Source organism: Xenopus tropicalis, chromosome 6, assembly GCF_000004195.4.
Source record: "Xenopus tropicalis strain Nigerian chromosome 6, UCB_Xtro_10.0, whole genome shotgun sequence".
NCBI classification, from domain to species: domain Eukaryota; kingdom Metazoa; phylum Chordata; class Amphibia; order Anura; family Pipidae; genus Xenopus; species Xenopus tropicalis.
The window spans coordinates 125541161-125568482 of NC_030682.2; the positions used below are offsets into that span (position 1 = coordinate 125541161).

The window sequence follows — 27322 nt, forward strand, 5'->3', positions numbered from 1 at the left end:
CAGGCCCAGTCTGAAAGCCCCAACAGCTGGAGAGCAGCAGGCTGCCTACCCTTCCTACCCCTCTGTCAGGCCCAGCAGAATGATATCTCCCTTTTGTCACTGCTGCTTCTCTTTAGTGTGAAAACTGAAGCCTTCCAGCAAATGCTCAACTGCAGCTGAAGTAACACACTAGCAGCAGAGTTTTAACCAAACTGGAAAATGGTGGAACCTTTAAACTGCTATTAAACTATTAATTTTTTTTTTACAGAAGCTTGCCATTGTTCAGCCTGGCATTCCTTCACTATCACTAAATGCCACTACCACCTGCTAAGTGCAATACTCAGTGCCCCTCTTTTACATTTCTGACCATATCTGATTTTCCATTTCACCCACCCCTTCTATCTCTTAGGGCAGTGGCAGACGGGGAGATTAATCACCCTGTGACAAATCTTCATTGTCGCAGGTGACTAATCTCCCCGCAATGCCACCCTCCTGGCTAGAATGTAAATTGCCGGTGGGATGGCATACATGTTGCTGTGATGTCCCGAAGTCGCAGAAAGGTTCCTCTCAAGGCAACTTTGGGCGACTTCGGGACATCGCAGTGACATGTATGCCATCCCACAGGTGATTTACATTCTAGCCGGGGGCGTGGAATTGCGGGGAGATTAGTCGCCCGCAACAACGAAGATTTGTCTTGGGGCAATTAATCTCAGGCTGGGTTGGGAGCAGGAGGGTCAAATTTTGGTGACATGCACACCACTGGAATCTGACTGATAAGCCTTTGGGGCTGTTGCATTTAGTAGGAGGGGGCAAACACACTAGAGACTTTTTTTTAGTTTTAGAAATATGGAACAGCAGGAAGTAAAAAGGAGCTTTGACCTAAGCTCAAGTAAGATGGCCATACATAGTGGGATCTGCTCATTTGGGAACTGGCTTCTATCATGCTGGGCTGAACAACAAGCTGCACCCATCCTCTGAAACACTCTACCCCGTCCTGAGACACTGTTGGAATCTCCAGGTTTTTAAATGGTCTCTTAAAACTTTTTTTCAAGCCTACAACCTAAGCCCTCAGCAACTTGATTACCTGAACATCCCTACTCTGTACTCACACACTCACTAACCACTGGTTTTCACCTCTTACTCTGCACTTACTGTCACTTTACAAAAAAACTCTACCATCATACTGGTTACCCTGACCTTATGTCTCAACCTTTCTCCCTCTTAGAATGTAAGCTCTTGCAAGCAAGGCCCCTCCTATTGTCTCCAATCTATATCCAAATGGGGAATTGTTTATATGTAAATGTTAACGGTCCGGTCTTGTTTACTCTGTAAAGAGCTGCGTAAAATCACTGAGCTATATAAAAATAATAATCTGGCTAATACCTACCAACTGTCCCGATTTTTACGTGACAGTCCTAAATTTAACAGCTAAACCCACAGTCTCAGATTCTTATTGAAAATTCCCTCACTTCACTTTGATCTGCACTGAACACCAAAAAAGATACAAAGTTTCTCAACCTTAATTAGATAAGCAATTTTGGGCAGAGAGCCAGAATACTCAACCCCTGTACTGAGATACATTTGTAACTAATAACATAAACAGGTCTCTTGGGGGAACTGAGAATTGGGCAATTTCACCTTCATTAGCGAAACATAAAACAAGACCCCAAAACCTCCAGAAATGTCTTCAAACTTTACATAACCTGCCATATTTTGTAAAATGGGAGTGGTATTTACTCAGTGTGGGCAAAAAAATTTCTACACAAGTCATTTTTTTGTCCCTCTTTGCATTTTTTAAACATTGGGAGATATGCAATGAATTATACAGCGGGCCAACGGAGACCTGTCAGGCAAGGGACACATCAGTGCGCAGATGTAACCTTTACCTGATGGGATTTACAAAGCTGCCCAAATATTGGTTCAGTTGGCCCTCCTGATGGCCCCACACACAGGCCCATAAGGTACCAACTGGCTCTGGGGATGCAGAACACAGACCAAGTCAGCAGCTTTTATTGGTCCCTGTATAGTCTTATAAGTGCATGTGTGGGCAGTTTTATGTAGTACAGACTGTGTTGGACTGGCCCACTAGGGCTCAGGTGGGAGGGGCCGTGTAAAACCTATACTGTGGCCATTCTCACTTTCTGCATGAGGGAAAGATGGAGATATAGAGAAAAGAATAGTAGTTTGTTATGTCACAGAGAGCATGTGAAATGAATAGACAATGAGTGAGAGGAGCCTGGGGTCTGAGATTTCCTAGTTTGCCCCTTGCAGCCCAGTCTGACTGTACAAGAATTGTTAGACTGCAACTCCCTTAGCTCTTGGTAGCCTGGGCTGAATGGGAGTTAAACCGCAATAGTAAAATATTGGTGCTGCAGCCTTGTGGTACTTCCCTCATTATCTGTAGCAGGAGATATTCCCACAGAGGTAACCCCCTCTGCCACACCTACTGTGCCGCTCCGCACAAACTCCCACTCAGGAAATCCCGTCACTGGGTTATTGGTAAGAATGCGGGAGGGGCAGAGGGAGGGATCCGGGCAGTTTAGCAACACAAGCAGCCGTAGCAGCAGCCGGGGGCTCACACAGCGCAGGGCAGGGAAGCTTCGGGTCGGTCCGGGAGTAAAGAGGTAAGAGCTGCGCTAACGGGTTAGGGGGCCACTGGGTCCGGGGCAGTGTTGTATTTACACCGAGAAACGCTTGTGTTGTGTGTTCCTGTCAGGTACAGCCCAGCTGCTTGCATGGCATGGGCCCCAAACCTCTCCCTGCTGCCCTGGGAACATGTGGTCTGTGCCAGTCCTCTTGGCACCATACCCGCCCGAATGGAGGGCTTTGCCCGGGCTGGTAACAGGCACAACTGGCTCCGTACTGTGCAGCTGCCAGCGGTGTTGTTTTCTCATATTAGAGAATGAAATAGCCAATATTCTTACATTGCTGTAATTGTACCAACCAGCCAGTCGGCTTGGCTAGTGTTAGCCATGGGGCTTGAGTAGTGTTGGCCAGTGAGCTTGGCTAGTGTTAGCCATGGGGATTGAGTAGTGTTGGCCAGTGGGCTTGGCTAGTGTTAGCCATGGGGCTTGAGTAGTGTTGGCCAGTGGGCTTGGCTAGTGTTAGCCATGGGGCTTGAGTAGTGTTGGCCAGTGGGCTTGGCTAGTGTTAGCCATGGGGCTTGAGTAGTGTTGGCCAGTGGGCTTGGCTAGTGTTGGCCAGTGGGCTAGTAAGTCCTTGCTGCCCTGCAATAGAATAGGGGTGTAATTGGTTCCATAACAATCTTTGGGCTGCAAATCTGATTTACCTTTGTGTTTGCTGACCAGTGAGGGAACCTTCCCTAGAGGTACATTTTTTTTGGGGGGGGGGGGCAGGGGGTGTGAGACATTGCCAGCTGCTCCCACAAGTGATGCTGCCATACTGCCACCCAATGCACGTGCAATCCTGTAACACTTGGGCCGCACTTATAGTGACATCAGTAGAACTAATGTGTCATATGGCCTGGTGCTTCATATATAGGTTAACTAACTGCTTTATTATGTTTTTTAGGTATAATTTGTCTCATGTTGCTTGTGACCAATAAAGGCACTGGTAACTTTTTAAATTTCAGGTATTGTACTATAACTCCCAGCGTTGTTCAACAAAATGCAGATTGCCCACCCTGGTCTCAAATTTGGAAACAGTGAAGCCCTCACTTCCCCTACACATTATCTGTGCAGACCACCTACTGTATTTAGATACTGAGAGTCAGCAGGGAGCCTAATCCCTAGAGAAAGGAATGGGGAGCGGCGGCACAATACTGGCTCCTTTCTTGTGCTCCACATTTTGTTGCTGTGGAAGCTGCAGTGATTCAGTTTATAAATCAGTACTCGTAACAGCAACATCTTGTGTGTCATTTTTTGGGGGGTGCTGCCAGGAAAGTGCCACTTTATAACCTCTTTTTACTAAATCCAGTGTTCTACAAGGGTGCCGGATTATTAAATAGCTCATTCCCAGTGGTTTCTATAGAAAGCCTTCCCATGATGTGGGCTGTGTGATCTTGTACAATTCCCAGTATGTGCCTTAGATTGGTGATTAAACAACTAAACCAAAGGTTCTGCTGGAAGTTTTCCTATGCAACAGGAGGGACAAGGAACATCAGAGACGGAACAGTTCAGATGTTGCCTTGGTGCTGTGGTTCACAAATCCAAAAGAACAACGAAACTGCCATTTCTACGTGTATAACTGTATTGATGGGATACATATTATTGGGCATATATGCACACTGTGGCAGTGGGGCCAGGACTGTAGTGACTGGGTATACAGAATACTGTAAGGATGGGCCAGTGCTGTAGTGACTGGATTTACAGGAAAGTGTAGGGGGGGGGGGGGCAGTGCTGTAGTGACTGGATATACAGAATAGTGTAGGGGGGGGGCAGTGCTGTAGTGACTGGATATACAGAATAGTGTAAGGATGGGCCAGTGCTGTAGTGACTGGGTATACAGGAAAGTGTAGGGGTGCTGTAGGGGTGTGTAGGACTAGTGCTGTAGTCAATACACAGTATTACAGGATTCTGTATACCCAGTCATTAGTGGAGTGGGTGCATACTTACACTAGCAGTGGAGCCCACATTTTACTGGTGAAACATCCACTACAATTGTGCAACACATGCTGTGTTGGTGTGAGATCTTAATTCCTGAAGGTGCACTATTCCAGTGGGATGTACTGGTAAAGCAGAGGGGTGCAGAGTATTTGTGGGATGTAGGCTGTAGCAATGGGAGGCGACACATACTGTATTTGTGGGACATGCTCCATAATAATGAGAATGTCACAAAGGGAGACATAAAGAAGTGGTTGGATGTAAGCAGTCATTTGGGGCCCGATGCTGTTGTGTCACATATTGTTTTGGTGGTACTGGTAGTATACTACTGTGTTTTTAGTACAGTACAAGGGCCTAACTTACTAAAAATGGTGACTTATATGGAGAGTCCATAATGCACTCCTTTATTTATTAAACAGAAATACAAAATGAAATCTTGTCTGACAGGCAGAGCAAGCCATTCTGCCAGCAGAATTTTTGTCATTAGTGTTGTGGGGAGGGGGGGTTAGAGAAGAGCACTGACTGTACAGGGAATAGAGATGGGCTGTATGGAAGTGATAGGGACAGTCACCACTGTTTTTTTACCAAAAAATAAAGACCTGTGGGGATTTGCATAGCAAGGTGTGGCTGCTGGTCTGTAAGTAAGGGTTGACGTGAATCATTTTTCTGTAGGATGTGTATTGGGGTATGGAGGATTGGCCCAAGTGCTCACTATTGCTACTGTATGTATAGTAGGGATGCATTATATCCAGAATTCAGTTCGTGATTCCACCAAGATTCAGCCTTTTTCAGCAGGATTTGGCTGAATCCATGCATCTGGCCGAACCGAATCCTTAAGTCGCAGACCAGCCATGACCTCTGTTGGTTGTTAAACAATCCTCTTGTTTGTTTCTGTTTCACTGTTTATAGTAGCCTTAATCCTTGGTGCTCCCAGTTATGAAAACATCTGGAAAACCCCATTTCCCATATAGGCACTTGAGGGCCTGTGCCTAGGGGGCAGCCCTCGGGTGCCTATATAGAGAATAAAAATTTTCATGCATAAATAAAAAAATCTCCCTTAGCCTTGCGGCTAATCTGGCAGTGGGGGGTGGTGGGGTTTTGAGGATTAGGGGCTCCCTGGCTGGACTGCGGCAGACGAAAGTGATGTTATATGCACACAAATTACGTCACTTCAGCGCACACACATTACGTCACTACCATACTGTGCATACAGCGATGGGGCACGCTGAGGGATCCCTGTGTTATAGAATGGCTTATTCTAAGCAACTTTTCAGTTGGTCTGCATTATTTATTTTTCATAGTTTTTGAACTATTTGCAGCTTTGAAATGGGAGTCACTGATCCTGGCAGCCAAAAAACTACTGCTCTGTGAGGGTACAATTATATTGTTATTGCTCCTTTTATAATTTGTTTTTCTATTCAGGCCCTCTCCTATTCATATACCAGCATCTCATTCAAACCACTCCCTGGTTGCTAATGTAATTTGCACCTTAGCAACAAGATAACTGCTGAACTGGAGAGCTGCTAAACAAAAAGTGAAATAACTAAAAAGCTACAAATAAAAAAAATTGAAGACCAATTGCAAATTGTCTGAGAATATTACTGTCTACATCATACTAAAAGTTAACCCAAAGGTGAGCAGCCTCTTTAAATCTGGTAAAAAATCATTCAAACATTAAATAAACCCAATAGGATTGTTTCGTCTCCAATAAGGATTAATTATATCTTAGTTGGGATCAAGTTCAAGGTACTCTTTTATTTTTACAGAGAAAAAAGAAATCATTTTTAAAAATTTGATTTATTTGCCTAACATTCGGTCTATGGAAGATGGCCTTCCTGTAATTCAGAGATTTCTGGATTATAGGCTTCCGAATAACAGATCCTATACCTGTAATAGCTTTCATAGGTGTATATATTATTACAGTTGCCTAATTCCTTAAATCAAGTGCTCAGACACACATTACACAAGCCACAATAGTGTTGATTTGTGTGTAGCCGCACTGCAGTTCTATAACTACAGAGAACAGTGCTGACGCTGAGGTGGTGTAGGAGCCTTGTTTCTTTTTCTCTAGAACTTTCGGAAGATAAAAACAAGGGTTCCAAATGCTAAAAATCACCATCACCCACTATGTTCCATAGCATTAGCATGACAGCCCAATGTTGGTGCTTTTTGTGGTGTCATCTGAAAATGTACACTGAAGTGTTATTATGTCACAATTACCTAAAAAAAGCCCCAGTGCAGAAGTTTTCACAGAACTGCAGAAACATTTTTTTCCTATGTTTTTTGGTGCCAGAAAGCAGAGATAGTGATATCCTAGAACTCTTTGTGCTGTAGGCCTTAATGCAGACATCCAATATCTGTCAGTTTGCTGAGATGTCAGTAACATGGCGCTTGTCTGGTGACCATCCTTCTGCCCAACATGGTACTCTCAAGACCCTTGCAGTATGAGCAACTGAACACCACAATGGCATAAAGTGCCAATAGTTGCTTGGTGTAACACTATCCCAGTGGTTACTAAACTGTGGTGCTTGCACCCCTGGAGGGGTTGGGGGGCTCTGCCACTTTGCTCTCCTAGCTACACATGGATGCTTACCCTAAAGTCAATTAGAGTAGGATCTGGAATAGGGTTGCCACGTTTTATGAAAAAAAAATTCTGGCTTTCCTATATTTTTTCCTTTTTTACCTATTTATAACATTGGCATCAATCATCACACCACTGTCCAGGTGGCAACCCTAATGTGGAATGAATATGTATTTTCTAGCGTAGGAATTCTTGGAGTTATGGCCGGTTGCCTGATAAACCCATGTTTTTTCCCTGTATCAGTAATATTGTTATGAGCTAAGGTGGGGGGCTTACCAAAGGCTGAATCTGCAAGGGCTATTGTGTCTCTAAGTTACCCTCCCATATAGATTGTAAGCTCTACAGGGCAGGGACCTCCATCCTCTTGTGTCTTTGACTCTTAAAGGAACAGTAACACTAAAAAATGAAAGAGCTTTAAAGTAATAAAAATATAATGCACTGTTGCCCTGCACTGGTAAAACTGGTGTGTTTGCTACAGTAACACTACTATAATTTATATAATAAGCTGCTGTGTAGCCACGGGGGCAGCCATTCAAGCTGGAAAGGAGAAAAGGCACAGGTTACATAGCAGATAACAGATAAGTTCTGTAGAATACAATAGTGTTTTATCTGTTATCTGCTATGTGCCTGTGCCTTTTAAGGTGGCCATACACGTACCGATATTATCGTACGAAACCTCGTTTCGTATGATAATCGGTGCGTGTATGGTATGTCGGCGAGTCGACCGATATCGCAGGAAGCTGCTGATATCGGACAACTCGCCGATCGGACCAGTTTGAAAATTTTGATCGGGCGCCATAGAAGGTGCCTGACCAAAATTCTCCCTTCAGATCTGAATCGGCAGAAGGAGGTAGAAATCCTATTGTTTCTACCTCCTTACCTGCCGATTCAGCCCTGAATGGTGTGTGGCGGATCTTACGATGTTTCGTGCGACCGATGGTCGTACGAAACATCGTCAGATCGCCACGTGTATGGCCACCTTTATCCTTTGAATGGCTGCCTCCATGGCTACATAGCAGCTTATTTATATAAATTATAGTAGACTTTCTGAAGTAAACACACAACTTTTACCAGTGCAGGGCAGCAGCACATTATATTTTAGTTACTTTTATACACTTTCATTTTTTGGTGTTACTGTTCCTTTAAGTTATTGCAACTGTAACTTGTATTTATTTGTGCTTATTGTAATACTTTGTATTTATCTATTTTAATATCCCTGTTTGTATTAATGTATTCTACTGTACAGCGCTGCGTACATAAGTAGTGCTTTATAAATAAAGTTATACATACATACATACATACATACAAGGGCTGCTTGAACTAAAAAATGCTGACATCTGGCTTTCTAGCTTTACTAACATTGTAGCAATAAGATGAGAAAGAAAAGCTCCTGCCCTAGGTAAATATAGGCCCAGTATTTGTTTTAGAGGGCATCGAACTGTTTACAGCATCACTATGACCCTGATTTTACTTGCCTACCATTGCCTGCCTTTGACGTCCTTTGCCCACCCTGATTGGCACACATTCCCTGGTACTGGGCACTGCTGCGCAAAGCGATGAATTTCCCTTACCGTGCTGTGGAGTGAATGGTTTTTTTTTTTTCAATTCTTTATTTTAGATTTTACGATTATGGGAAGGGGTACAGAAAGGAAAAAGGGGGTGGGGAGGGAAACAATGCTCTTATACAATATGTCATTACTTAACAATATAAAATGTAGGGAACAGCTGTCAACAAGTCATTGTTAGTAAAAATATAATAATATAGAAGAGTACATAGACGGAAGTAGATGAATAATCATGCTAACTAAAATGGCAGAGATTGTATAGAGAGTTATAAAGAGTTTGTATAATTCGAGTGAATGGTTTTTAGTGCCCTTTCTGCTCACCTTATTTAACTTGTTTGGCTCAGGGATCTGCCACCTGTGGCTCCATTGCTGGGAGTTGTACTTCAGGTGCAGCAGAACCCAAAGGGAGCAGGTCCCTGGGGTACTCGGTGGGGTAATCACTGAGCACTTCATTAACAATACCACTAGTTTGTTGTAAGTACAAATAAAACTGAGAAGAAAAGAATCTGTTAGCTTTTGTTATATATTAACCATTATTAAGTGAAACTTTATTGTGTGTTAATATCTGTATATCTAAGCCCCCGGGTCTACACTGTTCTGGTGAATAATGAAAGGACCAGGCGCATTCCATTTACCTTTTTTTTTATAGCTACCAGCCGCTTCTCACCAGATTTCTAGGCCGTCCTGCTTCAGAGCTACATGTTGTCATGCTCGGTTGTCACAATAGCAACAGAAACTAGGAATAAATTGGAACTTTAACTAAGAAGTGCTGATTGTGTTCGCATGTATGTGTTGGGCTGGCAGCGCATTTAGCAGTACTGGATATGCAGTATGGAGTAATATATGGCTGGGCAGTTGTACTCAGTGGCACGAATGGCTGCTGGCAGTCATAGCTAAAAAAATATGTGGGTGTTTGTTTTATAATGATCTCAGGTGTAGTGATTCTGACTGACATCATTGGGAAAAAACCTGTCAGGTAGGCAGCAATTTTTTGGGCTTAGTGGAAAATCAATAGCAGATAATCTGCTCCTTTAGGGTAATGGCACACAGTAAAAATCACCTACGGTTAAATCTAAATCTGTGGGTGACAAATAGCATCCCCCTACACTAAGATGACAATTGCCACAAGTAAATTACATGTGAAGGAAGGCATTTCTGCATGATTAAGCCAAATCGCCATGAGTAATGTAATTTAATTGCTGCGACTCTCGTGTTACCAAAGGGGATGGCATTTTCTGAAGATTTGCCACCAGATTTAACCGTGGGCAACAAATCTTACTATGTGCTGTCACCCTCATCCATGCCATTTCACTGGGAAATGCCAAAGGGGCCACTGTAATATGAGATTTGGCCTAAAATTAGGCAGATTTTGACCTGTTGGCAGGTTTGATTTTCTGTCGGATCAGGGAACGCATTGGCTCGTTGATGCGGTCCCTGATCCGACCTTTGACCGTAATTTGAACATTAGCCCAATATTGCCCACTTTTAGGTGGGCATATTGGGAGAAGATCCTCTCACTTAGCGACTTCGCCAAACAAGCAGCTCTTTTCATGTATGGCCACCTTTAGGGCTCTGGCACACGGGGAAATTAGTCGATCGTGACAAAACTCCCTGTTCGCGGGCGACTAATCTCCCCGAGTTGCCATGACCATCCCACCGGCGAACATGTAAGTCGCCGGCGGGATGGCACACGCGGCGGCGTGATTTCCCGAAATTGCTGAAAAAGCCTCGTGAGTCTTTTTCGGCGATTTCGGGAAACCGCGCCGCCGTGTGTGCCATCCCGCCGGCGACTTACATGTTCGCTGGTGGGATGGCGGGTCATGGCAACTCGGGGAGATTAGTCACCCGTGACAAGGGAGATTTGTCGCGGGCGACTAATCTCCCCGCGTGCCAGAGCCCTTACAGGACTGTCCAAACTTTTGCTTTCTACTTAATGTTATATTAGTTTGTTCACAATTCATGGCTCTTGTGTATTATGTTATCATTATAGCATGTTTATATGATCAATATACAGTTTGTTATCTCAACGGTGCATAGTTTATGATAACCTATCCAACTGCAAGCACCAAGCCTAAACTAAACATTAGTCACTTATTTTATATGACTGTGCTGCACTTGCTGCTAAGCCAGTAGATTGGATGGAAATGATCCGTGAGTATTTATTGCCTGCGGCACCTTAGCCGAGTGTCACAGAAAGTGACTTTGCATTGAAGTCATGGAATAAGCGAGTCATTATTCACCCAGCATGGGCTCCTTTTTACTGGCTCTTATGTAAATGTAAGTCATGTGCTGGAAAGTTGCTGTCATTTCTGCCAGCTAAAAATCCAGGTTATACTTATGCAACACTTTAAAGAGATTGGTCACTTTTTACATCAGTTCCTTCCTATCTAGGGCTCGGTATGATGTAAAAGGTAAATCATCTCTTTAAAATAGTGCATAATTTTTATTGAAACAAAGCAATAAATACTGAGCAGCATAATTTCCACTGTAACAAAATTGGGAGTATGTGTGGCTCTGTCAAAGAGTCAGTGAGGGCAGGATACAACCCCCAGAACCAAGGGGCAACATCTGATAGGTTACTGTTACTGGGGCATCATCTTCCTTCTGAGTATGCTAATAAAGTAATTGGTTGTTGATACAAAGCCCTTCCAGTAAGTATCCTTGTATGTTGTTTTTGCGGCACTTAACCATGGCCATTATTATTGTATCACATGTAGCAGTCTCGGTTCCTTGGGCATATCCTCATGTGATTTCTGTTTTAGAAATCATTAGTTTTCCAGAGACACAAGCCGGGCAAGTCTGTTTACTGGATGGAACATACGGACCAAAGGTCTGGCTTTTGCCTTGTTGGCAGAATAAAGACACGCTTTAATATTCTAATGTCTTTTATGTTTCATATCATTTAAGAACCATCAATGGCTGCACAATGTGTCACCAAAGTGGAGCTGAGCATATCCTGCACCAGTCTTTTAGATCGAGATGTCAGCTCCAAGTCGGACCCGCTATGTGTCCTGCTATTGAACTCCAGTGGAAACCAATGGTTTGAGGTAATGCTGGTCGCATATCTATCTGTATTTTATCTGGCAGCATTCACAACACATTCAGTACCCTACCTACAAAGTTCTAATTCAGTCAATCAGTACTGTACACTGATTTCCATCCCTCAGTGTGTTCTCCTTCACCTCCAACAAAATTGAGACAGGGAACTCTCTTGGGGTACACTGGACTACTAGTAGCAGCTACTTTTTCAAGGCTACTAAACTCCAGAAAATACCCTTCCATAGACAATACTGAGAATTGCCTCTGCTAAAACACACATACAGACAGTTATCAGTAGCCACAACAAGTAGCTGCTACTAGTAGAAGAATAAAATTGTTACTAAAACCTGTTTTTTCTTATTATGAGTGAAGGCTGCCATGCCCTTTCTCATCAAAGGAAACAGCTGAATCTCATCTATAGGCTCCGCTGGCCAAATTATCTGAAAATGTTAAGGATAATGCCAGACGTCTGGCATTAGCCTAAAATGCTTCTTAGTATTAAAGGAACAGTAACACCAAAAAATGAAAGAGCTTTAAAGTAATAAAAATATAATGCACTGTTGCCCTGCACTGGTTAAACTGGTGTGTTTGCTACATTAACACTACTATAATTGATATAATAAGCTGCTGTGTAGCCACGGGGGCAGCCATTCAAGCTGGAAAAAAGGAGAAAAAGCACAGGTTACATAGCAGATAACAGATAAGCTCTGTAGAATACAATAGTGTTTTATCTGTTATCTGCTATGTGCCTGTGCCTTTTCTCCTTTGAATGGCTGCCTCCATGGCTACATAGCAGCTTATTTATATAAATTATAGTAGACTTTCTGAAGTAAACATACAACTTTTACCAGTGCAAAGCAGCAGCACATTATATTTTAGTTACTTTTATACACTTTCATTTTTTGGCGTTACTGTTCCTTTAATGAGGGATTGCTTTTGCATTCATTATCTCTGCAAATTATAAGTGCCCTGTTTTATTTGTTAGATTGGCAGGACAGAAAGGATTAAAAACTGCCTGAACCCAAAGTTCTCCCAAAAGTTTCTTGTCGATTACTACTTTGAAGTGGTCCAGAAGCTGAAGTTTGGAATTTATGACATCGACAATAAAACTGTTGACTTGGGCGATGATGATTTCTTGGGAGAATTTGAATGTACATTGGGACAGGTAAGTAGAGGCTACAACAGATGATACAGAATGAATCATTTGGTTCTTTTAGGTTGTCCTTTCCCAATTTAAATGTCATAATGCGAAGAAACAATTGCACCCACCCATTTCTTGCCCAAGTGGGCACTATATTCAATGGCTTTTATAGAATGAAGAAAATCCATTGAATCTACTAATGGATTTTTCTAGCTTTGATACGTAGGGTCCTACAGTTCAATTTGTGTTTGTTGAATGGAAAATTATATTCAGTATATACATATTTCCCTTTTACTATCTTTTCCCTAACTCTTATAAATATATGACTGGCTCAACTTGTCTAAACATCCATTGTTCTCAGGCTGACTGTCCAGTCATCCGTAACTCCTCCCCTAGCATTTTTGTTGTGGCCTAATCCTATATACCCAATTTAAAAGGGGAATTTTCACTACATTTCTTGCAGCAAATTATGTATACTTTGTCAAAATACATTTTCCCAAACTGTAACATCTTTCTTTTTATCTTTTCAAGATTGTTGCCTCAAAGAACCTAACCAGGCCCCTAGTACTAAAAAATGGAAGGCCGGCAGGAAAAGGATCCATCACGGTATGAACATTATTAGTTTTATTAGTATCATTATGAAGTAAGGTTTTAAGAGCATCCAGTGCCCTACGGCTATTGCTTTAGGGCTCTGGCACACGGGGAGATTAGTCGCCCGCAACTAAGGGTAATGTCAAGGGTAATGTCCCTTGACATTTTCTCCACTGGCGGGCGACTAATCTCCCTGTGTGCCAGAGCCCTTATTGCTGTGTATTAGGCTCAGAAAGGCTAGACAATGTGGTTTGAGGTTTAACATAGTTACATAGTTACATAGGGTTGAAAAAAGACCAGTGTCCATCAAGTTCAACCCATCCAAGTAAACCCAGCACACTTAACCCACACCTAGCAATCTATACACTCACATACATACACTATATATACAACCACTAGTACTAACTGTAGATATTAGTATCACAATAGTCTTGGATATTCTGATTGATCAAGAACTCATCCAGGCCCCTCTTAAAGGCATTAACAGAATCTGCCATTACCACATCACTAGGCCATTCCATAACCTCACTGCCCTCACCATGAAAAACCACCTACGCTGCTTCAAATGGAAGCTTCTTTCCTCTAATCTAAAGGGGTGACCTCTGGTGCGCTGATTGTTTTTATGGGAAAAAAGAACATCCCCCAACTGCCTATAATCCCCTCTAATGTACTTGTACAGAGTAATCATGTCCCCTCGCAAGCGCCTCTTTTCCAGAGAAAACAACCCCAACCTCGACAGTCTCACCTCATAGTTTAAATCTTCCATCCCCTTAACCAGTTTAGTTGCACGTCTCTGCACTTTCTCTAGCTCATTAATATCCTTCTTAAGGACTGGAGCCCAAAACTGCACTGCATACTCAAGGTGAGGCCTTACCAGGGACCTATAAAGGGGCAAAATTATGTTCTCATCCCTTGAGTCAATGCCCTTTTTTATACAAGACAGCACTTTATTTGCTTTAGTAGCCACAGAATGACACTGCCTGGCATTAGACAACTTGTTATCAACAAAAACCCCTAGATCCTTCTCCATTAAGGAAACCCCCAACACACTACCATTCAGTAGATAGTTTGCGTTTATATTATTTCTACCAAAGTGCATAACTTTGCACTTGTCAACATTGAACCTCATTTTCCAGTTTGCTGCCCAGTTATCTAATTTTGTCAAATCGCTCTGCAAAGCGGCAGCATCCTGCATGGAACTTATAGTTTTGCACAATTTAGTGTCATCAGCAAAAATAGAAACAGTACTGTCTATGCCCACCTCCAGGTCATTAATAAACAAGTTAAAACTACATAATAAACAATAATAAACATTTTGTTACTTTCAAGTTGTCTTAATGAAGTGTTTCATCTCTTTTCATGTTAATGTAGATATCAGCGGAGGAAGTGAAGGATAACAGAGTGATTCTGTTTGAAGCTGAAGCAAGAAAATTAGACAATAAGGTATCAATATGAAACATTCTTAATTTTATTCAAGTGATAGCTTAGTAGAATCATTTTTGGGTTGAGTACTTATTGTAATGCCTTTTCCCTTGTGTATCCATGTGCATCCAACAAAAAACATGGGAAATGTTAGAAACAACTTGAAGCCAGAACATTAATTCACAATCCTAGTACCCCACAACCCTGTAATAGGTTGGGCAAAATCTGCTGCACCATCAGGGCATTGATGGTACATTAGGAGGCAGTCCCACAGTTGATTTGTCTGAAAATTAATTTTATTTGCCTTTGTATCCTTGTAATCGTAAAGTTGTACTTTTAATCTTACGCTGGCTTTAATGTCAATCTTGCAGGACTTTTTTGGCAAGTCTGACCCTTACCTGGAATTCCACAAACAGACGGAGAATGGGAGATGGCAAATGGTTCACAGAACAGAAGTAAGGAGCATGGCCTGTCTGCATTTCCGTGGCTCATAGGACATGGCACAGGCATTGTGCTACAGGCTGAACGTTTTGCCAACAAAGGCAACAGGAATGTAAACAGTAGCCAGAACTATTTGTTTCTTCCCATGTAAACAGTAGCCAGTACTAATTGTTTCTTCTCATGATTTGGAATAGCTGGCTCCTACAAGAGTTTAAGCACATTGTGTAAATGGCATCTTATAAGAAGCTGCATCCATAAGTCTACCTGCTTTTTGGAGTTATGGCACCATTTGTACTCCACGATAGTACCTGAATACAGTGCTTATACACAGACACTGTACAAGCAGAATTGTGTAGCAGCTACAGAAGTGCAGTTTGCTTCTCCTTTATGAGGGCAAGTTGTTAAGCCCTCTGGCCAAGGGTCTAGCATGATCAGGTCACAAAGTATTGTTGTTTTAGAATGAGGGCTAGTTAATTCTATTCTTATACACATGTCTTTATTTAAGGTGATTAAGAACAATTTGAATCCTGTCTGGAGACCCTTCAAGATCCCCCTTCAGTCTCTCTGCAATGGTGACATGGAAAAACCAATCCGGGTGAGTATCAATCATTTACTTTACAGCTTCAACTAAGGACAGAGATGTCTGCTGTGCAGCTATTATTTTTCAATCATATTGGCTTGGATACCTTGTTGTTTCCTTTTGATTTAATAGCTACCTCAATACCCTTATGGATAGAATGGAATTGGGAGAGTAGTATGTCAGGTCAGAATTAAAGTGATTTCACTTCATTTTTTTATTATTGTTCTTACTGCTACTAACAGTGATAGATTTACAGATAAAAGATAAATCAGTTTCTACATTAAAGGTTGGCTATTAAAAAAGAACCCTGCACAGCCTAAAACTGCCCTTGACAGCACTACAGAGTGTAATGAAAGGGTAGAAAGGGACTTCCTTGTTGTAGTTAATATTGAAATTTGAATGTATTCCTGATTATAAAATTTCTGCAAGCAACAGCAACTCCTCTTACCATAATTACCAGCATACATGTACAAATAAAGTACAATACCAAAGTCATTTGCAGAATTGCAGTAGAAAGCAGTGTAGGTGAAGCCAGTTCTTTCACCACATATGTTCATCAACTTCTGTGTTATTTTAGGAGTTAGAACCTGCAGTGCAAAGAATATACACAGACAGATATATGTAATACGATGTCAAACAAAAAAGTCTATCACTGTGAGGCTAATAGACTTGAGAAATTGTGGTACCCACAGAGAATTTTATGTGAAAATAAGCAGTTTAGCACTTTTTTGCTCCCGTGCACATCATATTTGTGCACGCAATCATTTTTTACCCACATAGCCAGAGAGTAATTAGAAGGAATGTTGTCTATTACAAATTGTGTCCGTCTTGATGCAAATGGCGCAAAAGCAGTGGATACAACTCAGAGTGCAGCTGAAGTTTCGCCATAAAAAAATACATTTTGGTTAAAAACATGGCTTTTTCCATCCAGAAAGTGTTCTTTACACACTGCGTTGTGGATGTAAGAAACCCTTTTCCTTTTCCCTATAATCCTGATAACATGGAAATCTGCATAATCTTTTGTTCTTTATAAACAATATGGTGCTGATGAGGAAAGCTAAGTATTGTTACATTTATATATTCAGTGACATGCTTAATGGGGAGCAGCTATGTAAGTAGAACAATTCTTATCTTATATTCTTTGTTTCCAATATTTCCACTTCCTTCTTGGGATGCACCAAATCCACGATTCAGATCGTTATTCCGACAAAAGGATTTGAGTTTATTTTGGTAAAACACCCTGGATAATTGAATGCAACAACTTATTGTTCACAGATCATGCAGTGATTTATCTCAGATGTGAATATGTGGATTAGGGTTTGGATCTGGTTCTTTATTTGGCTAAATTGTTTTGAGGAGGATTTAGCATTCCTTTGAAACCATAAAATTATGGATTTGATGCATCCCTACATTCTTCAGAATTTCGTTCATCGTTCACACGCTGGTATAAAACGTTTTGAATAGTCTCTTACCAAAAAATACCCTTTGTTCTCATACTGCACATTCTTCTGATAAAAATGAGGGGTCATGTGTAGAGGCCTTATATGGTCTAGCCCTCCTTAGTTCATGGACATAACATTCACCCTGCAACAGTTCCAGGGGAATCCAGGTCAGTAAATATAAATTGACCCCCTCAGTGTAATACCCACTTGGCTTCAGCATAACCCCCATTCCCTGCATAACATCCCTCCAGACCCACAGGTTGGGAACTACCAGCCCGCATAATTTCTTTCCATAGAGATGCATCAGTACAGTTCCACAAAGGATCTTCTAGAATTACCAGACCCCTTGTTTTAACCCAGTAGAAGGTCCAGCACGTGTGGTGGCCTTGTGCTTTTATTGTTAAGAGTTTTTCTTGTTTATTCCCTGGCACTTTCTGGTGTTCAGCTCATGTTCTTACTCCTCTTGCATATCCAGTGTGCCATTGAAGCTGTCCATGAATAGAACACTGTGCCACAGAATAGGTCTTAACGTGTGGTGTGTGATGGTGTCTAAACTGTAAACTGTGCATAACCAACACTTGATATGGGCTTGCAGTTTATCTTTGTTTTATTGCCCAGTTCTACTCTTTTAGAAAGACTTGAATGAGTACCTTTGTTTTAATTCAAAGTGTTTGGCTGCGTAGTACTGTATTATAAAGAGCATTATAATTTTACATGTGATAAACCCCTTTCCTTTGCTACTTGTGTGAATGAGCGTGTTTTATGGTACAGTAGTGTTTTCTAATAAATGGTGGATTGATAAAGCTCCAGTAAAGTGGCCTGTTAATCCCATGAATAGATTGTGGCAATGATCTATTACAGACGCCTAATTGTCTGTTAAACGGTGTATTTTCATTAAACCCAGACTTAGGCCACAGGATTATACCATCATTTTCACCACCTTGGATTGGGTTGAACCCATTAAAATTAACAGGTCAAACTCTGGCAGGTAAAATTTATGGAATGAAATGTGGCTTAAAGGGGACATATTGTGTAAAAAAATAAAAATGTGCCAGTGCATTATACTTTTTTAAATATAAAAGAAATGTGCTTAAAGTTGTGTTTTGAGGCTATTTTATTTAAAATTGTTCCAAAATCCCTACTAGTCCCACCCATCTGTTCCATCTCCTGCTGCCTACCTTCCCAGGCTGAACAGGGGAGCCTGCAGCACTCGGCACTTTGTACTGTAGGATAGGAACCAATCAGCAGCTTGGCTGACCTAATAGGGAACTGAAACCTAATGCAGCACTGTGATTGGCTATCCTATCCTACTGTGCTTCAGGCAGAGACAATTAGGACATGCCCACCCTTCATCGGAAACACAGAGACCATAGCAGATCTATAGGGAGCCCCAGCAAAGGGACCATTTTTAAAAGATAATAATCATTTTTTGCCCAGAGTGAAACCAGCTCCGCATATTATTCATTACTGCCTGCAAGATTAGAGGGATTTTCTGGTATGTTATGTGTCTTCTTTAATGAGCCAGTTAGGATACCTTGATATTTCTTTTAAATCCAGTACTATAAGCCTTTTTTAAATTTGAATTGAATTTGTCTGGAGCTTTTCTTGAGTGAAGTCTTTTTTGTAAGCTACTATGACTATATTGATCTAAGGTCGAGTAAACATGTATATCTGTTCTTACTAAATACTATTCAGCATGGTTTTGTGAGTACATTCTCCATTGGTTTTCATGCTTTTCAGAACACATTTAATGCATGGAAAAACTGGTGTACATGCAGACTGTTCCAACTCTGTTCCATTGGTTCCTGGCCTAATAATGCATTCCCTGTGTTTTAGGTTGAATGTTATGACTACGATGATGATGGCTCTCACGACCTCATTGGGATCTTTGAAACAACCATGTCCAAACTCCAGCAAGCTTCTCGCTCCTCGCCGGTAATTATTGTCATAATGATTAGGACAAGGGATTGATAGGGTTAAAGAGCATTAAATATTAAGCACCAGGAATAAACACCCAAGGGATTTCTGTATTAAGGGACAATATACAATGGCAACAACTGAGCAGTTGGCAGCATCGAGGTATAATAGGAATGCCATATTGGTACATTTCAGGATTTTATTGTAATGACCAGGTATGTTCAGCTAGGTACCCACTAGATGGAGGCTGCAGGTCTGACATCCCTGGTACACAAGAACTACCAGTAAGGGGTTATTCTAAGGGATCATGGCTTTTCCTTGACATGGAGCACCATGCCTTAAAGCTAATATGAATTGCAAAAATAGTACGAGTGTTCTGCTATCAGTGTGGATTTATTTAGTTTCCATCAGGTTCAAGATACTGTCTTATTTTAACAGAGAAGCCAGAAATGAAGAATTATTTATTTAAACAGGATATAGTGGTAAATTGTATTTCAGGGCATTCTGGATAACAGGTTTACAGATTATAGATCCTATAACTGTTTACGGCATTTTTTTCTGTGTCTGTGGACTGCTCATCTATATACGAAAGGCATTTGCTTGTCCTGTACAGGTATAGGACCTGTTATCCAGAATGCTCGGGACCTGGGTTTTTCAGGGAAAGGGGTTTAGGGGTCTTCCCATAATTTCGATCTAAAGTAAAAGCTACTGTTTTATTATTACAGGGAAACAGGGAATATTTTTCAAGTTCCCCTTCTTAGTTAAGGATTAGTGCAAAGGTTATTGGGAAGTGTAAGGGTTACATGCATTTTTTCTGATTGAATATTCTGGCTCTGACAATGTAGTAGGAAGTGCTGCTGTGCCATGCAGGGAAGGCATGTATTACTACAGCGCTTATTTATTTCTGTAGATGGAATTTGAGTGCATAAATGAGAAGAAGAAGAAAAAAAAGAAAGGCTACAGGAATTCCGGGATAGTGAGTGTGAAGCACTGTGAGGTTTGTACATATATAAACATATAACTATTTCCCTTTAACATGTTTCCCTCAAGCCACCATTCTGTGATGGGCTGTGTGCTCCCTCAGAGATCACCTGATAGGAAGCAATGCGGCTCTAACTGTAACAGGAAGTAGTGTGGGAGTAAAAGACAGAGCTTTTTTTTTTTTTATAGTTTGTGTGTGAGCCCAGAGGGCAGTATAGTATTATCCAATGGTACACAATATTAAAAAAATTATTTTTATGGGAAGCTTTATTTATATGAAACAGTGCCAACCACCCATATAACTGAACTGTTATAAGCAGATTTGAAAAAATGTCCCAATATTTAGATCATTGCTCTCCAGTGTACAATTACATTGTTTTTATGCAACCATAAAAATTGGGGTTCTACTATAATTATAAACTGATCATCCCTAAAAATAACTGGAGCTGTTAAACTAAAGGGCAGAGTATGATCCATATTCTTTGTTAATGGCAGCTTCTGTTTTTAGATGACAAAGGAATACTCTTTTCTGGACTACATCATGGGAGGCTGTCAGATGAACTTTGTTGTAAGTATGCCCTTGTTTGCAACTGTCTCTCTGTTTGTCCCTGCTCATATCATACAAAAATACAAGTTGTGGTTGTTGGGAAATTGTTTCTTGGTGCACTTGTTACTAGCATGAAGCCTGTCATAGCAACAGGACTGTTAAATAGTGAATTGATGGCACAATTCCTTCAGTAGTTTTACAATGCTGGAAGGTGTAGTTCACCAACAACTGGTGGTAACTGTTGTTAACATTAAAAAACAAACAAATATATTTGTTCTATAGTCTCAGGACTCCATGTGGATACATAGAGATGGATCTCTCTGCATGTAACTCATTCAGCCCCTTTGCTTCACTAAAATTAATATTTGGTTGGTTCATTCTGTACTTCACAGGTTGGAATTGACTTCACAGGATCAAATGGCGACCCTCGCTCTCCAGACTCTCTGCACTTCATTAGCCCTAATGGTGTTAATGAGTATCTCACAGCTATCTGGTCTGTCGGGTGTGTTATTCAGGATTATGATACGTAAGTAATTATTATGGGTAAGGCTGGCACAGTTACATGTACAACCTGTTTGCCTTGATTTTTTTTTGTCCCACAATGCAAAAGGGAAAGTTGTGCAGATCGACAAACATTTTAAAACTAGAATGCAGGCATGCAATGAGGGTGTGACCACATAGTACATACAGATAACAAAATAGATCTTCTGCACTTATAACGTACCAATATACAAAAGGACATTAATAGTGAACAGTAAAAAAAAAATAGGCACAATGCAAAAAATGATTCCTCTGTGCAAACAATTTTTCTATATATAGCTTTAGCAAAACCAGAAAGTATGTAGCAACCCTATCCAACAGTGGGGAAAATGTTGTGAAAGTTACAGCCTGCACCATTATTTTTGCATCAAAAGAATGTGGAAACTTTTAGCAGGTCTTAAATATTTAGAACTATTACATTGTGAAAAGTTATTGGAGCAATCGTTCTTGCTTTTACGACTTTTGCTACATTTCCTCCTAAGGCTAGGCCTATTGGGTCAGGAAGAACTGGCTGCAATGGGAGCAGCATTGGGGCTAATGGGGTTGTACCAGGGAAAATCACGGGGCATAAGTGCTATTGATTTACACCCACAAGTGCAACCTGTGCTTTTCCTTGGAGTGAGTTGCACATAAAACCCCTTTTATTAAAGGTACTTGTGTCAAAATGGCTCTTAACACTACTGTATAGTTGCACTCTGCGTCACTCAGTCCAACTGCTCCCAATGCAATGACACTGGAATTCTGGGGAAAAATGGAGCATTGTGGGAAAAAGCTTAAAATTGCATCTTATGTATGTAAATACAATGCTGATTTGCATCTTTGCTAATGCGCGAACCTGATTTTTCTATGTATATTTATCATCTTTTAATATATTTTTTTATTTTGTATTTAGTGATAAAATGTTTCCAGCATTTGGTTTTGGAGCTCAGATCCCCCCCACAGGACAAGTGAGTAGCACTGGCCAATTATACATTTATTTTTCTTGCATACTGCCATCTGAAGAAACAGTGAAGAATGTTAAAGTCTGAGGGCTAGAGAGCATTGTTATTATTATTATCCTTTATTTATACAGCACCAGTATTTTACATAGTGTTATGCAGAGAGAGTCAATCACATCAGTCCCGGCCCCAGTGGAGCTTACAATCTAAGGTCCTTTGACAAAGTCAGATATTCCCCAACTCACGGAATAGTCTCACCAAAATGATCAGGTTGCTCCATATTGCTGTATATGATTATTCTGACTCCAATTGCTGTGATAATGGCTGTTTCCCCTGAGACCCCTCTCCCTGGGCCTGTATGGAGCTGGGCACAGTCACTGTGGGCAATCTTTGCCAGATAGCAGAACTCACCAGACACTTGGGATCCACAAAGGGTTGTTTATTTGTTGTGGGTTAACAAACGTTGGGGGTGGATGAACAAATGCTGGAGGTCAAAAGAAATATGCTTTCCCAACCCCTGGAGTAGCTCCTCACACATAGAAAGCAGGAACATGAATGGCATGATGGGAGGAACTGACATCACACATAAGGAAGGGAATGGGAGGGTATACAGGCTTAGAAGTAAACAAGTTGTAATGTTACCTTGGTCACTAGGTGGCAGCATAACAATGAAAACACATATAACCCATTAACTATAAAACATGATATACATTATTAACTGCTGGGGCAGCACACTCCCCGTCTGGTATCTTTAGGTACCACTATATCATAAACATTACAGTAGTTATGAAATTGCAAAATAACATAAGTGCAATTTTGCTTGAAGATTCTTCCTGTGACCTGGAAGACAAAAAAGAGAAACAAGCATGCAATGCAACAAACTTGGCATTTTAAACTGTATGTCATAGCAGGTTCCTTTGTAAGTCTCTTACTTCAAGCACATTAAGAGTTCAATGCTCAAAAGGTAAGAGCAGTATAAGTTCAGTGATGGGACGACTGAAAGTCTTTGTGGTACCATCCTTGGCAACCCTCACTTCCACCTTACGTACCTTACCATCATCACTGGGAATGATCTTTGTAATAAGTCCCAATGGCCAATCGATCCTCTGAGCTTGTTGGTCTTTTAGTAGGATAAGGTCTCCTACTTGTAGATTAGGAGTCAGTCTTTGCCACTTTCTGCGTCCTTGCAAAAGGGTGAGGTATTCCTTCTTCCATCTGTTCCAGAAGTAGTTGGCCAGGTGTTGCACACGCTTCCACTGACTCTGGTAGAGGTTCCCAGCTGCAAAGTCACCAGGTGGAACAGGAGCATTCCCCATTTTCTGGGTGAAAAGAGTGGCTGGGGTAAGGATGACTGGAAATTCTGGATCTGTAGACACTGGAACTAGAGGTCTTGAATTGATTATGGCAGACACTTCTGCGAGGAATGTAGTAAGGATCTCATGAGTGAGCCTTGTGGAATTCAAATCCATCAACATGGAGTCCAATATTCTACGCGTGATGCCTATCATTCTTTCCCAAGATCCACCCATGTGGGAAGAATGAGGAGGATTGAAGATCCATGTGCAACCATTGCTGGCTAAATAGTCTTTGACAGGCTGAGTGTCAAACTGTAGCTCTCTGCAGGCTCCAGTGAAGTTAGTCCCACAGTCTGATCTCAACAGTCTCACTGGCCCTCTGATTGCAAGGAATCGCCTAAGAGCATTGATAAAGCTTGAGGTATCCATAGACTCTATGACCTCAATGTGTACTGCACGCACACTCATGCAGGTGAACAACACTGCCCACCGTTTGTTATATGCTTCACCACCTCGAGTCCTCCGTGCCATAACTGTCCATGGCCCAAAGACATCCAGGCCAACATGAGTGAAGGGAGGATCAGTGCTCAACCTGTCAGCTGGCAATGCTGACATCTGTTGTTGTTGAATTTTCCCCCTTAGTTTACGGCACTGGATACACTTGAGAATCACATTACTTATCTGTCTTTTTGCACCAATAATCCAAAGTCCTGCAGCTCTTATAGCACCCTCAGTAAAATGTCTGCCTTGGTGCTTGACTTGCTCGTGGTGATGGCGAATAAGCAATGTGGCAATGTGATGGTGACCAGGTATTATCAAAGGATTTTGTTCATTTCCTTGTATTGTGGCCTTGTTCAAGCGGCCACCAACCCTTAACATGCCATCACTGTCAATTACTGGGTTCAGGTTGGCAATAGGACTATTTTTGGAAATGTTTTCCTTATTAAGAATGCATCTGGTTTCTGCAGAAAATACATGCTGTTGCACACAGCGTATGATGATTCGCTCACCTTGAGCAATATCTGCTGCAGTGGGAGATTTGTGGCATAAGTGCCAGCCACAACAGGCCTTAGCATCCTTGGATTGTGTATGGTAACAGTGTGCAATATGAACTAACCTTGCAATTGTGCGTACAAGTCTTGTCCACGTGGAGAAGCGTTCAAAGCGCTGACAACCTAAGTTGAATCCTTGCTCAGCTCTTGTAGCAAGTGCTGAAACTTTAGGTCGAATTTCAGGGTCTCTGTCAGGATCTAGGAGACTGAAGACATCTGCAGTAGTTGTAGCCTCTGAGTGATCCAGTAAGAATTCAGGACCCATTAGCCAGGAAGTACCTGCAAAGACAGCTGTGGACACTGGCCTGGTTGCATGGTCTGCAGGGTTAATTTCAGATGGTACATAATGCCACTGTTCAGGTTTGGTAGATTTCCTGATTCTTTCTACTCGATTGCTCACATACACATAAAAGCGTCTTGTCTGATAGTATATGTAGCCTAGAACAACTTTACTGTCTGTGTAGAATTTAACAGCATCAATGTGAATATCCAGCTCACACAAAATAAAGTCTGCAATCTCAACTGCTAACACAGCTCCGCAAAGTTCAAGTCTTGGGATGGTGTGCTCAGGTTTTGGTGCTAACTTAGCCTTGCCAAAGAGAAAACCTATATGAGGTTGACCACAGGTGTCTCTTACCTTCAGGTAGGCCACAACTGCTATGGCTTCAGTAGATGCATCTGAGAAAATGTGGATCTCTCTCCTCTGACTTTCAGCAAGGGAAGTTGAAGTGTAGCACCTAGGTATGTGGAGTTCCTCTAGGTCCTTTAGAGATTGCTTCCAAGACTCCCATTTTGTTTGTTTATCAGTTGGTAAAGGAGTGTCCCAGTCTTTAACAGTCTCTGATAGCTGTCTTAGTAAAGATTTACCTTGTATGGTGATGGGTGCTACAAACCCCAGTGGGTCATACAGGCTGTTCACTACTGACAGGACACCACGCCTTGTAAACGGTTTGTCTGCGGTGGTAACCTGGAAACCAAATGTGTCGTTCAATAAGTCCCATCTTAAGCCAAGGCTTCTTTGAATGGGTGGATTGTCTATTCCCAAATTTAAGTCTTTAAATTCTGTGGCATGATCATCAGTTTGAAAGGCTTTCATTACGGTAGTGCTGTTTGAAGCAATCTTATGGAGTCTCAGGTTGGCCTCAGAGAGCATGCTTTGTGTCCTCTTAAGCAGGTCGATAGCCTCTTCATCTGTTGGTAAAGATTTTAGGCCGTCATCCACGTAGAAGTCTCTTTCTACAAAATGCTGTGCATCTGCACCATACTCATTTTCACCTTCGCAAGCAGTCCTTCTTAGGCCATATGTTGCAACAGCAGGTGATGGACTGTTACCAAAGACATGCACTTTCATGCGATATTCGATCACTTCACTGTTGATGTTATTGTCGTGGTGCCAGAGGAATCTGAGGAAATTTCTGTGATCCTCTCGTACGATAAAACAATGGAACATCTGCTGGATATCAGCCGTGATTGCAACTGGCTCCCTTCTGAACCTCATGAGCACTCCCACAAGGTTGTTAGTTAGGTTGGGACCAGTGAGAAGAACATCATTGAGAGACATACCTTGATACTTGGCACTTGAGTCGAATACCACCCTGATTTGTTTTGGTTTGCGGGGGTGATACACGCCAAAGGAAGGTAGGTACCAACACTCATCATGCTCTTGTAGTGGTGGAGCTGGTTCTGCGTGATCATTTTCAAATATTTTCTTCATAAATGCAACAAAGTGGTCTTTCATTTCAGGCTTGCTCTTAAGAGTTCTCTGTAGTGAAGCAAATCTGGAAATGGCTTGCTCACGATTGTTTGGAAGTTTGGTTCTGGTAGTACGGAATGGTAAGGGTGCAACCCAACTGTTGGAATTGTCTTTGAAGAATTCATTGTCCATTATTCTGATGAACTCTTTATCCTCAATGGAAGGTGCAATTTTGTTGTCATCATTTGTAGTATGAAAAACTGTAATCCCAAAGCTGTCATCACAAGAAGTAGGAGTGACACTGGTTGCTGGGATCATATCCTTAGTATTCTCTTTCACCTCAAAATGATGAGGGCATGGTCTGAAGTGAGTAGTGCGTCCGCTTCTCAATACATGAGTTTTGTAGGAGTCTACTTCAGATGGCCTGTGCATTTTGTCAAGGCACACATCACCCACTATTACCCAGCCTAAGTCAAGTCTTTGTGCATAGGGAGCATCATGAGGACCATTGCACTGCTGGCGTACCTTACGGACCCTAAGAATGTCTCTACCCAACAAGAGCAGGATATCAGCATCTTTGTCCATGGCAGGAATTTGGTTGGCCAGGTGCCTTAAGTGGGGTTGGTAGTATGCAGCTTCTGGTGTAGGAATCTCCTCCCTGTTGTTAGGGATTTCATCACATTCAATTAAAGTAGGTAAAGGTAGATGAATGTTACCTTTGATTGAAGAGACGACATACCCGTTAGCCCTTCTGCCCAGAGTCTCTATGCGACCGGCACAGGTATTGAGGGTATATGGTGATGCATCTCCCTTGATGTTGAAAATCTCAAAGAACTGTGGTCTTGCAAGAGATCTGTTGCTTTGGTCATCAAGGATGGCATAAATCCTGATCGCCTTCTCTGGTTGTCCTTCAGGATATACTTGTACTAGGCATACCTTGGCACAGCATTTGGCACTGCAACCTTCCCCGCAGACTTCAGTGCATGAAGTTGAAATCTTTGGTGAAGCTGGAACAT

At 41.7% G+C, this 27322-nt stretch overlaps 1 protein-coding gene across 2 annotated transcripts in view; it reads left to right on the forward strand.

Moving 5' to 3' along the window:
- The first annotated feature begins 2455 nt into the window (after nt 1-2455).
- Nucleotides 2456-27322, forward strand: part of cpne3 (copine III) — a 35440-nt gene continuing 10573 nt past the window's right edge. The window contains exons 1-12 of one of the 2 annotated variants that reach the window (XM_031903323.1): nt 2456-2478; nt 11595-11734; nt 12712-12891; nt 13399-13473; nt 14830-14901; nt 15252-15335; nt 15827-15916; nt 19180-19278; nt 20171-20257; nt 20750-20809; nt 21181-21314; nt 22221-22275. In XM_031903323.1, coding sequence (XP_031759183.1) covers nt 11603-11734; nt 12712-12891; nt 13399-13473; nt 14830-14901; nt 15252-15335; nt 15827-15916; nt 19180-19278; nt 20171-20257; nt 20750-20809; nt 21181-21314; nt 22221-22275 — 1068 coding nt within the window. In that variant the 5' untranslated portion in view covers nt 2456-2478; nt 11595-11602. 2 annotated transcript variants of the gene reach the window in all.